This window comes from Chelonoidis abingdonii, chromosome 1 (genome assembly GCF_003597395.2).
Source record: "Chelonoidis abingdonii isolate Lonesome George chromosome 1, CheloAbing_2.0, whole genome shotgun sequence".
NCBI classification, from domain to species: domain Eukaryota; kingdom Metazoa; phylum Chordata; order Testudines; family Testudinidae; genus Chelonoidis; species Chelonoidis abingdonii.
Window position 1 is genome coordinate 141,135,118 of NC_133769.1, and position 18,489 is coordinate 141,153,606.

The following is an 18,489-nucleotide window of genomic DNA, read 5'->3' on the forward strand; positions in this document are numbered from 1 at the left end:
CCTCAAGTGTGAGTACAAAGGCAACAAGGGCAAATAGGCTGTTATATGCCTTGGTTGTATTTACATGTGTGTGTAGTGCCTGGACTGGTTTAATTTGGCTATCTTTTTAAATCAGACTGGTTACTTCATATTTCCTAATAAGCAAGAGCCTGTTATTGAATCTCTAAACTGCAGTAATATTGTTTTGTATTTCTTTCTTTTTAATAAAAAGTCTTTTATTTGTAAAACCCTGGCCGAGGTTTTTGAGGTGTTTCTCGGTGAGGCTAACAGGAAGGGGCGGGATTCCCCTCTTTGTTTTGCCTTCAAGGAGTTAAGTACTGCATCGCCCCAGGCTCACCCAGGGAAAGGGAGGGGGAAGCGGGGAGCAGATAATAGGAGACAAGGGGGAAGAAGGCTTGTTTTCCCGTTGAGACAGGAGACCCAGGGGTTCTGGGTCTTGGGGGGGTCCCCCAGGAAAGGTTGGGTGACCGGGTAACTAGGAACCCAAATAAGTCCTAGTTGGTGCAGCGAGAATAAAATCCAAGCTGGGTATAAGCTTGGGGAGGTTCATAAACACTCCAAGAGTTGAACTCTAAGTCCAGATCTGAGACGCATCAAACTTCCCTGTTTCCCAATCTGCCTGCAAAACCTTTTGTGACTAGAAATACCAACCATATACTTGAGAACATAAAAAACCGCACATATAGCAGTAGGTCAGCTATTTAAGCCAGGATGTCCAGAAAAAAAAATCTGGAGGAGTGGGGGGAATAGAAAGAAAATTAAACATTTCAGTACTAAAACCTAACCTTCAAATACTGTTTATGCTGCCAGTGAAAAAACAAATACAAAAACAAAACAAAAACAAGACAAACAAGTAGGCAAGGCTGAGAAAAACTGCAGAATAATACAGTAATGGTTCAGATGTAAAACTAAATAATAATTGGAATGGTCAAGGTCCATGTAACTACTGTAAGTGTGGACTTGCTGCAGCCTATGCTCCGATTCTAACCCATTAATGCTGTGAAAGATAGCTTTCCGATTTGAACAGCGTGTACAGTGGCAACAGCCATGTTCTTCTACCGTGTGAGTCTCCACACATCCTGAAACCACAGCTCTGTTAAATCACCTGGAAATCTAATTATCAAGTTCACGTATCAACATTGTGTCACTATTAAACATGCTGATCATTTTCAATCCAACTAATATGAATATTTCACACGTTAACTTGCCCCAAACAACCTTGTCACGCTGCCTAAAGCCCCCTTCCAAAAAAAAATTTTGCCCCCCTCCCCCCTAAATCCAATTTTCCAAAACTTCCCACTTACCCTGAACCTTTCAAGGGCTTTGTTCCTGACAAACAGTTAGCAATGCAAGCGAACTAGGGTGTAATAAATCTACAGTCGCAGTGCAACTCACTGTCTGTAAGGACGCTGCTGCTGTGCACTAAAAGTGTGATAAGGATCTACTCTGCTTTGAACAGAGAGACATCAAACCGAATGCAAGGGGAAACTTTTAAGTATGTGTAGCAGGGTCCACATGGACAGTTAGTGTAGTGGTAGGACTTGTGCACTCTAAGATTGTACACTTCAGCTTGCACATAAAGTAATTTGTTTAGACAAGCCCTCTAACTAGTGGTTTCCAACTTTCCAATAAATACAAAATTCTGCATCCCCTAACAGTAAAAAATTTGAGGAAAACAAAATAAATTAATACCTAAATTAACAACAAAGGGCAGTGTATTGTTGGTTATTATTCATTATGGCTTGGAAGGATTTGGGCACTCATAAGCCACCTTAGGCCCTTGTCTTGCAAAGAACTTAAGCAATGTGCTTAACTTTACACATGCTGGGAAGTAGTCCGGCTGACTTCAATGGGTGTACTCACAGTGTGTAAAATTTAAGCATGTGTGGTAAATCCCCTTGAAACATTCATTCAATGAATCATTCATAAACCAAATAAAACAACTCAAGGAATCTTGAATGATGCCGACAGATTCCAGTCTGCTGATTAGAGTGCTACAGAATTAGGTCAAGCTTGACACCAAGTACATAGATGATGTGTTATGGGAATGACTCGTCAACTAAAAATTACACCTGCCGTCTGAATATGTTGTGTCTAATAACTATTACAAGTTATCACTTGGATTAATATCAGTTAAGAGATAGAGAAGAAGAAGCTTGATTATTTCCATTTATTACTTTGTGCATTTGATGACTTTGTTTATCATCTGTTCACATTATCCTCTTTATAGTCAATTTGTTTGGATCATTCAAGTGGCAACAAGGTGGAGAAAACATTTAAATTAAGGAAAATATGATACAAAATCACAAAAATTGTCAGGGAAGACTCAGGGATAGGTGTAGTAGCTGAAAAAACTCATCTAATTTTTTAGACGACTACATTTCAAAGACCATGGTGCCGTAAATGCAGAAAAGAAAGGGCTTGATTCACTACTTGTACTGGAGAAGCCTATGGTCATGGGCAGAAGCTGCCACGATGGCTGAGGAAAAGAATAGGCAACAACAGACAATGCAAGCTGCCTGCAAGCCCCCCATTTCTGCTGGAAAGCCGGGGGCCAGCTGGTGCAAGTGGGCAGTTCCAGCTAAACAGAATGGGAAACAGGGTACGCAAAGAGATGCAGCACTCCTAAATGGATCTGAACTATGAACTCATGGCATATACACTTAAATACTAATGGCCTGGCCTGTCCAAACTGAATTCCCACAGTTGTAGCAAATTACACCCCTCATAAGCCTGTAAGAGACAATCTGCTTGTATTAAATTCACAAGTATGGGAGACAGGAAGAGATATGAGTTTTGAAATAATCATTTATAGCATGTCTTAATAAGTGCTGGGAGAGAGTTCCTGAGCATGGTGCTGAAAAGTATAAGTTATACATCCTCCTCCGCCACCAGCCTAGATCCTATTGCACCTCAACTGACAGGAACGAGTGCAGGGAGTTTACCATCCTTGCCTTTCCTTGACGGTTTCATTTAAAGGAGACAGCTTTAAAAAACTAGTCAGTTCCTGAAGCAAGGAGATGTGCGATCGATTCCATGTTGTGTAGGGGACTACAAACTTAGATGCCCACCACACCAAAATGGATAAGGAGTCGGTGCTGATCCTGTGCCACTACCACCACCCAACCTCCTCCTGATCTTAAATTTCTAAGCCCCAGGCTCCCTGTATTTTTTAGGTGTACACCAGGTTTCATTAATAGATTCGAGACGCGAATTTAGACTGAGAAGAAACAGTTCCTCTAGTTTAGTATTTGCCCAGCTAGAAAAAGCAGATCTTGTACACTGCGTGCTAAAAGTAATTCCTTCTGTTTGAAGGTCTGACTGTGACTAGACAATCTGCTCTTCTCCGTTCTCTACTTTCGGCAGAATCCAAGTTTTTTTATATGTATATTAATATCTCTCTTACAGTCATATCAAGAATATAACAACAACCACGGGTAGGAGGAGAAGGGAATAAGACGGCAGAGATTAATAATAGTAACTTAAAAAAAACAAAAAGAAAAATCATATAGGGGACAGGAGGGGCAACGGGCGGGGCCGTAATCGGGCAGGAGGGGGAGAAGCTGCCTGAGCGACCGAAAAATGTTAGAAAGAAATAGGAGTTAGCAGGAAAGCTGTTTCCTCCATAGCTGGGAGAAACACAAAAACCCCGAGTACCCAATTCCCGCCCCTGACTTTTAAAAAATCCAGCTCTCTGATTGGTCCTCTGGTCAGGTGTTTGGTTCCCTTTGTTCACCCTTTACAAGTAAAAGAAATTTAACCCTTACCTTACCTATCTACTTATGACAGCCACTTTACAAAGATGTCTCAAAATCAGATATTTTTCTTCGCCCTTTATAGGTTCTGATTTTACATGGCTGCCTATGGGAGCAATTCTCAGAAATTGTGAGGACAAATCACAGTTTTTCAGAGACTTTCCTTGGGTCTCAGAACGTGTCCTAGAAAACGGTGAGTTCATTAATTCTGTTTGAACCTTATTTTCATTAAAACTCTGCTCTGAAAATGTTGGGAGAAGTGTCTTGAAGGCAAGGATTAGATGAGTTCTTTCTGCTCTTTGTCAGCATTTGTGTAATATTTTCAATTGTCTGGATTTTCAAAATTTGCAGTCTTCCCTTACACAATCATGGTTCTGTTTTCTGGCAATTGTATCCTTTTTCAGGCTGGGGCTTTTAAAAAAACCTAAGGGAGTTAGGTGCCCAACTCTCACTGAATTGCCTTTGAAAATCCTAATTATAGTATATAACTCTCAATGCCTGTCAAAATCCATTGTGCCATACTTGCATTCCCCTCTGCAAAATTGTGCTTAAAGGGACATTGCTATCTTGACATTTTGGGCTGGTCTACACTGGGGGGGAAATTGATCTAAGATACACAACTTCAGCTACGTGAATAGCGTAGCTGAAGTCGAAGTATCTTAGATCAAGTTACCTACCATCCTCATGGCGCATGATTGACGTCTGTGGCTCCCCGTCGATTCCGCTACCGTCGTTCGTGCTGGTGGAGTTCTGGAGTCGACAGGAGCTCGTTTGGGGATCAATGAGACGCGATATATTGATCTCCGAGAAATCGATTGCTACTCGCCGATACGGCCGGTAGTGAAGACGTAGCCTTTGATTTCTATCTGAAAATGTATTTCATGAAATGTGAAGTAATACCTAAAGTTTCTATAGCTAAAAGAATTTAGTGTGGGCAAAGAATTGTCTTTGTTTTTTCTTCAGTTTATTACTAGCATTATCTTCAACTGCATGGTAGGGCATAGGTGCTGGAACTAGAGGTGCGGTGGGTGCTGCAGCACCCTCTAGCTTGAAGTGGTTTCCATTATATACAGGGTTTACAGTTTGGTTCAATTGCTCTCAGCATCTCCACTATACAAATTGTTCCAGCACCTCTGCGGTAGGGTACTGGTCTGAGATGATCTCTAGAGTGGTGAAGGATAATGTGGTATCAAGAGACCGCATTTTGGATATCTCTACTGTAGATCATCACTGACTGTCCCCAGCATTGTCCACATTCTTTCACCTTTCATATCTGTGCCTCTGATTTTGGTTTCCTTTCTACTTCATCGCAGATGACTGACAACATTGACTGGTTACAGAGCCAAAGTGGACTCTGTAAAGTGGATCGCTATACTCCAGGAGGCGAAGAAGAACAGAACTGGACAGTAAGAAATGTGTTGGTTTTTTTAAATTATTTTATAAATCTATTTTCATAAAAAGAACAGTCTGGAAAAATAACCAAAAAATATACTATACAGAGCATGAAAAGTGATTTGTCTCTGTGTGGATATATTAAAGAAAGGTAAATGTTTTTCCCAATGAATTTGTTAGTAAACAGGGCATTCTACATTGCAATTAGATTTTCAGTCATGTCATCAAAAATGCCAGATGTTTGCACTGTTATATTACAAGTTTGGATTCATTTGAATGGTTTTAGTCTATATGTTTCATACCTTGGAAGTAGCAAGGTCTTTGTCTCTCATATATGGTAGTTACTGGTCCCTTACAGTATGGGATTTACTCTCCAAATGAGAGGAGTCAGTGTTCAGCTCCATATATTGTAAATAATGTAAAGTTACCATTTGGGAAAATGGGATCTAGAAATTTTTCATTTGGTATAGACATTACCTTATCTTCCAAAGTAAAATATTGCATGTTTTTTCTTAGGCCAGTTAAGGTTTCACTAGCAGAGCAGGTGCGGGTGGTGGGGATGATTTTCCTGTCCTGTGAAAAATTTTGAGACTTTGAAAATGTTCCTATTCCACATTGGGACAAAACTGGAGATTTTTTAAAGTTTTTCATGAAAAAACAGACCACAAGAGTGGGACCTCAGAGTAGTCTAGTTGTTAAGGCATGCATCTGGGATGTGGGAGAGACAGGTAAAAATCCCTCCTCTGTCATGTTTCTATATCTCTATATCTTACTGTGGTTTCAATCAGAAACTCCACCCTGGATCTGCAAAACTTTTCCCAAGGCAAGTTTTGTCAAAACTGGTACATTCCTATGAAAAGTTTCAGTTTTGACAAATCTGCATTTTCCAGTGAAAACCAAATTATCCAAAAATTCACATCCAATTCTATCTAGCAATATTGTATAATGTAGTCTTTGACACAAGCCAGGAATACCTAAGCTGATGCTAGGGGCCAAATTCAGAGAGCTGTTATGCATCTCTCAATACTGTGCCTTAAGTGTTGGCTTTATGACTGATGTTGGTTTAATCTCAGTGAAAAGTCGGTTGCTGAATGTGCATAGTTAATCATCTTGATGATAAATTTGGTTATAGATCATGTACTAGAAGAAAACATAGGGTACGACGACACTCTCTCGCTCTGGGTGAATAGTGAGAAAATTTATTCACAAATGTAGTGCTGAGATCAAACGAGAATTTATTTTTAACTTTGTTCACCTCCCTTTTTTAATAACATTTTACAAATATTCATGCAAGAAAAGTTTGTTCATACAGAAGTTCCCCAAAAGCAGTATTTCTGACCAGAACCACAGATTTGTTTAATACATTTGTCAAATAAGTTATTAGTTGTGATTTGTTTATCCAGCTCTTGTACCCAGAATGTCGTGACATCACGAGCACCTGTTATTAGAAATACCAACAATGTGTTTTAGCTTGCTAAAGTATGGTAAAGATTATGGATAAGATAAGAGGTATGTACCATCTTCAAATTATGTGAATTTGATTATGGTAGTTCTTAAAATAAAGATACTGAGAGAGTTGTTGATAGATGCAGTGTATAAAGTGAAAGATACATATAAATATTATTTAGGGCTAAATTGTGCTCTTTTACACTGGAACACACCCAAAGTAACTCCACCAGAGTCAATGGGCCAGATTCTGCTTTCAACCATATCTGTGTGAGTCCAGACTAAATCCACTGAATTTATCAGTTACTCTGGATTTACATCAGTATGACTTAGGAACTGCCTTTCCTGGGTGTGGAATCTCTTACAAAATAAAGTATACTTCAGTTTGGGTAAGTTTGGCAGAATTGGGCTGACACAGAGCCAGTGGCAACATTCAGAAACAGAACTCAAGAATCCTGACTGAAGCTGTGAGATTCTCGTTGGTTGTAGTTTGCTGGGTTCATACCAATTTTCTGTGAATTCAGATTAATGTAGTTGTGCAAACTGAGTTTTGATGAAAGTTTTGGCTTTATCTGACTCCCAGATAATGATCGCAGTAAAGAGCAGTGTGAAACTGGCAAAGGTTTGTAAAGTTCTCTGTAATGCTAATAGGTTTAGTAGGTTTCAGTTTGTGATATTGCTATCTGTTCACCACTCTGTCTCTCTCTATAGGAGTGTAGGCCTCTTGACCCTGGTGTAGCTGAGGTTGTATCGTGGATTGACACTCTGGAGTTCTTTTGAGTAGGCAATATTGTGGGGCTGAAGTCTGCTGTTGTCCAGGCTTCAGGGGTTTATTGAGTCTAAGCATTACATCCCTTCTCCCACCCAGTCATGCAGTCAGATAAAATACATTATGCATCCCAAAGAGATGTCCTTTTGCTATAATACAAGGATGAGATGAGAGTTAGTCAGATATCTTCCAGCTTCTGCACACTACACATAGACATAGTGAGTCACATCAGTGATGACAAAATGTAGAATGCACGCACAATGGAACAGCTACAGTCTTGAGGCAGATACATTAATTAAACCATCATTTCCCCCATCTGGTTGTCATAATTACTAGAGATTTAAGCATGTTAAAATTACTGGACATTATTAATTATCAACTATTAATTTATTATTAATTATTATTATTGTTGTTATTATTATTTTAAATTGAACAGCAACAAGAGTACAACTGCTATATATTTCTTTCATTCTCGATGGGGGGAAACTATCAGGTCCACATCAAGCTCTTCCCTTTGAAGCTGAGGGGATATCCAAATGGTCTAATGGGATAGTTCCGTGGCTATTCATTATGGCTATGATTGTTCTGTTCCTCTCCATCAAAGTGCTTTAAGAGGGAAAAAGTAGTTAAACAGCCTCTGTGCTGTGAACAGCTACTAGATAAATGACACCAAGTCTGGTGGAGTTGTGATGAGAACACTAGCCCTTCAGCTTCACAGATACTGGCCTCTAACTGGCAATAGCAGATCCTTTTCATGAGAGTGAGCGAGCTAAAAGAAGATGACATCAGATACACACACAAAGCAAGTACATGTCAGAGGGACAGAGGAAATAAGATTAAATTTGCTAAATGTCATTCCTTTTTGCTGTTCTCAGACAACAAGTAAACTCATCCTCAGTGCTGGAAGGGTAAAGCAAAAAGCAGTCTCTGATCTTTAAAAGATAATGTATTTCTTGGAGATTCAAGTGAATGATACATAATAATAATATATGGAGATACACCTATCTCATAGAAATGGAAGGGACCCTAAAATGTCATTGAGTCCAGCCCCCTGCCTTCAATAGCAGGACCAAGTACTGATTTTGCCCCAGATCCCTAAATAGCCCCCTCAAGGATTAAACTCACAGTCCTGGGTTTAGCAGGTCAATGCTCAAACCACTGAGCTATCCCTCCCCTCAAAAAATCACCAAATATCAGGGTTGGAAGGGACCTCAGGAGGTCATCTAGTCCAGCTCCCTGCTCAAAGCAAGACAAATCCCTAGACAGGACATTTGGATCCTTGATTTTTTCATTCACAAGAGATTAAACTCAGATGTATCTTTTTTTTTTTTTTTTTTTGCTTCTCTCTCCACAGTTGTTAAAACATCCAGTTTTTGCATCCGTTCATTAGTCCTTGTCATTTACATTTTTCTTTACTATGTAACCCATACAGAAGAAAGAGGCCAGACTACATACTAGTGTAGGACCTGATCCAACTTTCACTGAAGTCAGTGAGAGTCTTACTATTCACATCAATGGGTGCATCTACACAAGAAGAGTTAGTGTCCATGTTGCAGCTGCACTAGTGCTACGCCACCAGTATAGAATAGGGTTTCATGCCAGGCTAGTAAAAATGTCAGCATGTCTGTTCTGTAGCACTTACGTTGGTTCTGCCGCAGGTTGAGCTGCGACACTGCTGGCAGTTGCTAAAATATAAGTATTGATTTTTCTGGCATAGGCAAGGCTGATAAGAGTTGCATTAGGTTTTTATAGACTGCCTTGGATTGAGCAAGGTCTTTGTACCAAGGGAATATGAATATTGGGGAAATAAACCATTGTAAATTTGTGATTTGTTTCAATCCTTAGACCGATTCAGCAACATTTTTCAAACAAGCTGCATCCGATCCCCTCAAAGTCTTGACCTGGCTCCGAAAAGATCTCGAAAGATGTGCACTTGGAATCCAGGATGTGCTGAAGTCTACCAGTAAACAAAAGACTTGTGAGAACTCAAGGGAACCATCAATAGGTGGGCAGAGCATCCAAATGCGCAATGCACCCTCACCAGGTGGTCTCAGTGTCTATGATGAGCAGTTCAGCATGGATGTTAGATCCAACAATGGGTCACCCGATTTTCATATGGAGATGAAATCCACCTCAAGTCAAAAGGAACCAAAAGACATACAGAGTCAGCTAACTTCTGCAGATACCAAGCAAGATGTGGATGAAGTCTCTTTTTATGTTAACAGACTCTCTAACCTTGTCATTGCAATGGCACGTAAAGAGATTAATGACAAGACAGATGGCACCGATAAGTGCATACACAAATCACTTTTTGCCTCTCTTGGGGAACCAGGTCACAAGTCTAGTGGAGTGGGCACAGATGAAGGCAAAAATAATCCATCAGAGAATACAACTCATATTAATATGAAGGAAACTAAATATGAAGGGAATCCATCTTCCAAGAAGAAAACTTTTTTTTATAAAGAAGTAGACGAACAATCTTCAACTAGAAATGAGCAGAATTATGAAAGAAGGTCAGCACACAGTGAGAACAGAACATGCCATCATAAAAAACGCTTTGGCCCAGATGAATTTACGAATACTTTAAGCAAAGGGATTCTGGTTTATGCCAATAACGTGGTTTCAGATATGATGGTCTCAGTTATGAAGACCATGAAAGTTGAAGTGAATGACTCAAGCATAGCTTGTGTGGTGCTGAAAAAGGTGATACTAAAGCACTCCAAGGAGGTAGTTTCAGACTTAATAGACTCCTGTATGAAAAATTTACACAATGTCACAGGGACACTCATGACTGACTCAGATTTTGTTTCTGCAGTGAAGCGGAGCCTATTCAGTCAAGGAAGTCATAAGGCTGCAGAAATAGTACAAGCAATGCTAAATCGTTTACATACTACCTTAATAGTGCAAAAACCAGCAGGAGATAAGTCCCAGTCTCAAAGCCTTGCGTATGCATCTGTGAAGACGGGTTCACGAGCAGCGGATGCAAAAGCTCAGAACTTGAGGTTTTCAGCAACAAAAACTGAAACAGTCACTAAAGAGAAAGAAAAAGAAATGACCTGTGCAGAAACAGTAGGTAACCACATAATTAAGCATGGGCTTACTCTATGGCATCAAAACCAACAAAAATGCAACAAATGCTCGAAGTCTCAGCCTTCAGCAAGGGAAGCTGAACCTAAACCTCCAGAAAATCCACACTGGAGTTCAGAAATTCAGAACATGACCAAAATCTCTGGAGATGCATGGGCAAAAGATCTGATTGTGACTGCGCTATTGCTGATACAGTATCATCTAATCCAACAGGAAAACGCAGGCAAGGGCACAGCTGAAGGGGGCAAAACTAACAAAGCAGGTACCACTTCATTTGGATTCCTCTCCCATGAATCCCATGAAAAAAGTGGTTGCAGTAGTTTCAGGCCATCTTCAGCGAAAGATCAGGATCCATCAAAACAAAGTGACGAATCAGGTTCCCAGAAGTCAGAACTTCAAAAGCGGAACCCTGAAAATGACATGTCCAGTGTCATATTAATGCTTATCCGAAAATTAATAAATGAGACTGGTTGCAAAATAGAAGACCAACAAGGAAATTCCATGATAGATGAAACAAACAGGAATCTTGGCAAAACCTCTGAGGGACATGCCCTTTCAGAAGTTGAACAGTCCTGCGAAGAGGCTATATCTGGACTGACAAAAATGATTACTGATCAGTTTGACATAAGTGGAAAAGAGGGAGGCAGTGGGCAATTTATTGACAGTTTGGTGGATACAGTGACAAAGTTGTGTCTTATGATAGCCAAATATAGCAACCCAGAGTCTGCTCTAGCAGAGATAGGGGACAGGGAAGATGGCACAGGATCTATGGATTCCAAGTGCACAGGAACTGCTGAGGCTGGGCTTGGATCAGGTGAAGACAGTGCATCCGGTCGCAAAGTGGTAGTGATGAATCAGAATCCTTCCGAGAGCTTACATAACAAACAGCTCCAAGCACTCCTCCAGTGGGTAGCGGCCTCTCAGACAAATGTGCCTGTATTGTATTTCTTGGATGAGGATGATGAGTTTCTGAATAAGGTAAGCAATGATGTAATTGGGTAATGGGCAGGGACTTTAGGTCCTGGTGGGATTTAAGTTCTTTCTTCAGTGTTTTACTATCTCATGGTATAAAGCTTTTGTTCTAAGGAAAACTGAATTTCTGGCCTTTTCTCTTGCTAAAATAATACTCAAAGTGTTACTGATGGTGCTATTGCCTTTATAAAGTAACACCATCATAAACATTAGAGGTGGAAAAGGCTATTATGCCATCTACTCCATCCCCCTGCCAGTGAAGAATTGTTCTGTATGGTGCACTCTCCACTACTTCCAGTCTAGTTTTACATGACCCAAGTGATTTTACTTCCACCACTTCCCTTAGTTCCATAGATTAATACAATTAAGAACTTTTTCATGATATTCCATTTTATGATACATTTTATGAAACTAACCTCCTTTGTAAAGCACCTTGAGATCCACTGATGAAAAGTGCTATATAAGAGTAGATAATTAATTATTATTATTTATTATAAAGGGACACTTGTCAATTTAAAAGTTACATATTGTGGACAATCAAATTTCTTTCCCTAAATTACTAACCTTAGATTATTAATAGTGAAAAAGTTTAAAATCCAAATTGCTTTTCACTTTATGTGCTTTGTTTACCTTTTGTATTTCTTTCACTTAGAAAGGCCATTAGTCTGGTTTTCAGCTCGACAGTCTTGGTTTCGTAAAGTACTGTCCCATATCCAATAGTGATTTAGACCTGGACTGGTTTTGTCTGGTATTTTCATGTGAAGTCAGTGGACACACAGAGGTTGCCAATTTTCAGAGCACGTCGTCCTGCCCCCAACGACGACCTTCCACACACCATGTGTGCAAGGTCATGCCAGCAGGGATGAGATGATGGGCTGTGAAAAATGGCATCCTTTGTGCAGCGTGACCTTGTGCACACTGTGTATGCAAGGTCACGCTGGCGGTGGCAGGTCCACGCTGTTCCCAGAAATACTGGAATGTCCGATATTCTGGGGATGCGGCAGTGGCCACCCTACTCTCACCTTGGACAATGAAAATCAGTTTTAGTGTTATTTATAGTAGATTTCACTTTCAGGTTGCTGCAGTTTGCTCTATATACATAGGAAGTTTAAGAACAAAGAAATGGAAACATTCATATTGGTCTTAGGTTTTATAGGTCTCTCTTTACAAAATCTAAATTATGGGTCAATTTTGAGTTGACAGTGACACTTTAATGTCATAGCTCTACTAAGTTTTACTTCTTTGTATTATCTTAAATAATTCTTCTTGCCCCTTGGTATTTGCGCCCTTCAAATATTTGAGGACTTTAATCAAGTCCCCTCAGAACTGTTACTTAGCCAGGATATAAGTAAATTGATTTATGAGGACAGACTGAAAAAAAACCTCTCTCTCCATTTCCCTAGTCATTTGTTATTTCCCTCTATATTTTCTCCAATTTGTTAGTATTACAGAGGCATTGGTAGCTAGTTAATGCTTTATTTAGATTTATATATTTTCATTTAAAGCAAGAAAAAATATCCTCCATTTCACATTTTAATAATTGAATTTTGTTTCCAAATTTTACATGCTAATTCTTACTAGACTAATTGAACTTTCTATATATTTTAAGAAATATTCTGACTTTGTCAAAAGAAGCATTTCTTTCAGTTTTGCCCTGACAGTCTCACCCTTTTTTGTCTCCCTTTAGCTAAAAACACACAGTCCCCAAAATACAAGACTTCAAACACCCCCAATAGTATCTCTGATGTACCACTGTTCGGATTTTAAATTACAATTTTAAAATTATTCCCCTTATTTGGCTTAATCAATTTGATCTACTCCAAGGAAAGTTGCTGGAAATGTCAATTTTTGCCAGCTGCTTAAGTTCTTCAGTGCTGGCAGCCTGCCACCCTGACTCAGTCGCTGTATTGAGGCCAAAAGGCACTCTAGCCCCATTGGGGAAAGCGGCAGGCCAAATTAACAAAAAGGTCACATCTCCAGAGTTCCTTTTATAAGAAACTGACATTCTCCCTCCTTGGGCTTTTTTTTTCCCCCAGTCTTTCTTCAGGTAGCAAAGACCTCTCCACAGACAATCTTGTGGCAAAGTTCAGCATGAACTAACTTTTCCTCCCTGTGGTTATATTTCCAAAACAAAATCCAGACAGACATTTCTTCCCTCCGCCTGGGAGATATTCTCAGCCCTTCTTGCTCCCTGCAGGTCTTGGGACGAGGCTGGGTTTATGTAGTATCGAGTATCTTGATCTGAGAGTAACTAAAGAAAAATCTGCATTAGTCTCAGTTTAAATTCTAGCCTTCAGAGAGGCTACCCTAAATTCTACCATGGCTCTAGCTTGCCTATCCCCAGGACAGTTCACAGAGCTCATCCAGGCAGTCAGTCTAACCAAATGTAGGTTAGAAGATTTAGTGTTAAACCTGATAGAATCCAGCACCTTAGTCATCTCCTAGGCAGGGTTGTGGATGAACAAATCAAGCATTTACAAATTGAACATGATAATGTTTCCCCATTTAGCAGGTGAAGGACATTCTACTTTAGTGGACACTGCCAGAGAATATCTGAGGAGCAGACTGACAGAAGACAATGATAGGCACAGATGACTCAAACTTGTGTTTGTTCATAGCTTTGAAGAGCTTGGGAGGCAAAACTCCCCATAAACTTGCTAGACTTCAAAGCCATCAGGACAGCTCTCGAATCCTGTCTCCTACTGATCAAAGGACTGTCAGTGCAGATTCTTTCATACATTCTGTTTATGATGTAGTACCTGGACAAACAAAGGGGATATTTGTTCTCTCTATTGAGACACGGAGCAACCCTTGGGAACAGTTAAACTAGAATGAAATTTCTTCATCTGCTCTGCAACTGGCAAATATAAGAACCCCCCACAATAGCCAAACATGTTGATCATCACAAGTGATCACATAAACCATCAGTGGCTTGTCTGATATTTGCTAGGTGATGTCATCTGGACATGAGCAGGCCTAAGTTATTTAGAATGTTGAACATATATTTAGCCTTTGGAGAAAATTCTACAGATCAAGCTATCTTGACTGAAAAATTGGCTAAATTGCTAAGACATCATGCCTCCAGATGAATCCAGTCATGCTATAGACTACCTAATATCCTTGTGCTGGAACATCTCAGAGTTTTATCAGGTAGGAGAGGGCGGCTTCAATAGCATGTATAACAATATGCCCTTGTCTGAAATTAATAGGACTGTTACATGGGGTTTGGTCCACACCGTTGTGAATCACTTTTCTCTCAACGCCACATCAAGAGCAGATGCTGGTTTTGGAAGATAGATGCTCATTTAATGTTCAGCTAATAGTGTTCCACAGTCCAGCTCCTCAGGGAGGTCACTGCCTCCTAATTTCTTACAGTGGGGATTTGTAGAAGCAGTGTCATGAAGGAGAAAGCCAGTTATTTACCAATAGTAACTTTTGTTCTCTGAATGTATTGGCTCCATATAGCCACACTGTCCTCTCTTCCCCACTTGTAATATGTCTTGTTAGAGAACCCACCTACAAATAGGACTTCTGGATGTAGACGAGAACTGAAGGAGGGTTAGAAAGGATGGGATATGTATGACCTTTTTCTGTGGACTGTTGGAAGTGGGGGAATTGTGCACCCTCCCTAACTGCCAGTTACTGCTCAAATATAGTTCCATGGTTGCATGTCTAGGCATTTGACTCCTGCATTGTGGCTCTGTGGAGGCCATACAGTAAGAGAAGAGGAGTTATTGTGGGTAAGTGACCCCTTTTTTCAAGGAGTGTAAATACACATACATAGATGAAATTAAGAAAAGGAAAATACAGCATTTGCTGACGGACAAGTCTAATTAAATTATGGAATAGTCTCTCAATGGAAGTGTTGGAAGCTTATTTCTAGGGACATTTAAAACTAGATGGAAGAAAGTCTGGATAATTGATTACTGGGAGCAAGCTGGCACTGAGGTTAACAGTGCTAAGTCTTTCAGCTTGTATTTCTATAATCTGAGTAAAAAACCTAGGATTGGAATATTTCTGAATTTTTTTATTTTGTAGAAGAGAGAGTACATAGCCACAAAGCTCAAATGAAGATCTAAATCTTGAAAACCTAGGGCCTGATCCGAAAACAACTGAGATCAATGAGAGGATTTCCATGGATATCAGTGGACACTAAACCACACCCATACTCACTATGAACTGGCTAAAGATATAGAAGAAATTCTGAGTGAATGCATATGAATACACAAGTCCTAACATTTACTTCCCAAATTCTGCTCCATTCTGCCTTGTGCTCTTCAAACAGTGGGTATTCTTAAATGCCATATGTGCTCTGATACCTCAGCATGGTGGAATAATAGCCTTCCACCTTGACTATGATTTTCCAGTCATGTTTCATTTTAGTAAGAAACTGTCTATGTATCAACCTTCCTTTCTGGCATTTGATTTTCTCCACACTCCCTTCAGTGTTTTAATTTTAAAAATGATTAAAAGAAAATATTTTTCTCTGAAAGTGGCTGCATAATTACCCATTTATAAATTTACAGAAATTGTTTCCATGCCAGATGGTAATGGTTCAGCTATCCGATGTCCACAGCAGGTTCTGACCAAACCTGGTATTTCAGGGTATTTTGGATATGTTGTTTAGTATCAATACTATCCTAAATGGTATGGAAGAAAAGCCTTAAACATCTAAAAAGAAAACACTTTTCAAAGGGAAATATATGGCACATTTTCAGTTGCCTTTGTTTTTCTGAATACTAAAACCAATTAGAACCAGGATGATTTAAATGCAGCCAGGTACTCAGAAACCGTTGCCAGAAGTGATTTCATTTTCTTCTTCTGTGGCCCAATAATGCCTGTTCTCCCTGGCTGTCAGTACACAAGTTGATTTTCTTTTTAATAAATAATAGACACACAAAGTGGTGCCAAATTCTTTTCCTACATAGATAGAAGCCAAGTAACACTGTATGCCTTTCTTGAACCATAATGCTATTAAGTTATCACTTGGCGCTACAGCCCACACATTTGTATTTTGGGCCAAACCTTGGTCACCTTATGCGCTTAGTCTCATTCAAGACAATAGGACTACTCAAATTAGTTAGGAAAGTGGGGGGGTTGCAACAAAGTAGCCACTGATGAAGATTTTTCTGATATTCAGCCTAAATTTTCCCTTTGTAAGCCTTAACCCATTTTTTCTAGTTATTATGCCTTGGTATTTAACACTAAGTAAGTCTCTCCTTTTTGGATTTTGTAGAGGATTATTTTGTCCCTATTTACAACTGACCTAGCCAGACTAGCTACTTGGCTCTTTTAATTATTCCTCACAGGTCAGCATCCCGCAGCACCTGGCCATTACTGGGCTTGTACACCTAAGAGAATAGAATGGAAGTAGGTGAAGGAGAAGTACTCCAACACCCTCGCCCTTCATTTCTCCCTTTTAAAATATCCCATTTATGATGTATCATACTTGCGTTTTGCTTCTGTTTATTGCACAGCTTCAGCAACTGTCATCAATAGCAGTGGAGAAGGGGTACAGCGTGGGAGAAGTCATACAGGCCGTGCTGAAGTATGAAAAAGAAAAACAACTGGGCGAGGCCCTGGGAAATTTTGTTCGGTTGCCAGTGCTGGACTGGCTGCTTAATAACCTGTGAGCAGAGGCATCTCCTCTCTCTTCCTCACCAGCAGTGTTTCGATTCCAGCCAAGCACCTATTACAACTCCAACATATCAGACTCAACTATCCACCACTGATTTGTAGAATACGATATTATCAGTTATACTGACTCCTGCTGGACAAGCATATAAATAAAACAAAACACAATAGCTAATGATGTCTGGTTGAAAAAGTTAATTGTAATATGTCCCTTTTAATTGTCTCCATCAATTGAATTTTATACCTTGTGGCCTTCGATTCTCTCTCTTCCCATGCATCTTTTTCAAGCAGTCTGGTCTAGGGGAGGAGGATTTAAGCTCTTTAACAAGACTTTTCACTGTATTTGGGGCCAAGTTTGAACAATGCTGAATAGTTCATAGGCTTGATTTACCCATGCCAGCCAGATTACAGTTTGCATCCTTCTGTGTCCCCAGGGGCAACTGCTCTTGAGTGGGAGTGATTCATTAGGGAAGGGCAACTTTAAATTCCTTGGTCATCCTTCTCCCTGCCCAGAAGTTGCAATGAATAAATATCTCTCCCATGCACCTTGACCACTTCTAGTCCCCCAGCCAGTGCCACACATTTTTGGGCTTGTGGCTGTCAGCTCAGGGTCCCTCAACAAAGTAGGGGTTTGAAGGTGTAAGATACGCATCTTGGGGTAGATAATAGTCCCATCTTAGAGCATGAGGGGTATATACAAACTTACTATACCACTGATAATTACATTTGAAAAATTGTGGAGAGCTGGGGGAATGCATATAGTGGGATATCACAGGGACTGGAGGCTAGATCTGGTCTTATGTAACATCTTCACTAGTGATTTGGAAGAAGGACAAATTCACAGATGATGCTAATAGGAAAGAGTCAAAATACCACTGAAGGCAGAGAATGGGACCTAAAGCAATTACAAATATGGGCAGAAACTAGCATATGAAATGGACTTCAGAAAAATTCAAGACAGCAGCAGGAAAATAATCTGAAACACAGCTATTCAATAGAAAATAGAATCCAGGAAATCAGTGCTGAAAGAGACCCAGGGATGATGATGAAGAGCAAACTCGACAAGAATTTACACTTGGGGGGAAGGGTGGACATCAAATCAGTATCTTAGATGTCTGTATATTAATGCCAGAAGTATGGGGATTAAGCAGGAAGAACTCAAAATGCTAGTAAATAAACACAACTATGACATAGTTGGCATCACAGAGACTTGATGGGATAATATGCATGACTGGAATATTGGTATAGAAGGGTATCACTTGCTCAGGAAGGACAGGCAGGGAAAAGAGGGAGGAGGTGTTGTCTTATATATTAAAAATGTATACACTTGTACTGAGGTTGAGATGGAAATAGGAGACAAACTTGTTGAAAGTCTCTGGGTAAGGATAAAAGGGGTAAAAAATAAGGGTGATATCATGGTAAGGGTCTACTACA

At 39.9% G+C, this 18,489-nt stretch overlaps 1 protein-coding gene across 1 annotated transcript; it reads left to right on the forward strand.

Moving 5' to 3' along the window:
- Positions 1-5,068: 5,068 nt before the first annotated feature.
- On the forward strand, positions 5,069-17,054 carry AKAP3 (A-kinase anchoring protein 3). Its single transcript, XM_032787428.2, has 3 exons — positions 5,069-5,161; positions 9,208-11,427; positions 16,899-17,054. Exons 1-3 carry the CDS (start codon positions 5,069-5,071, stop codon positions 17,052-17,054), a joined length of 2,469 nt encoding a protein of 822 aa, XP_032643319.1.
- The last annotated feature ends 1,435 nt before the right edge of the window (positions 17,055-18,489 follow it).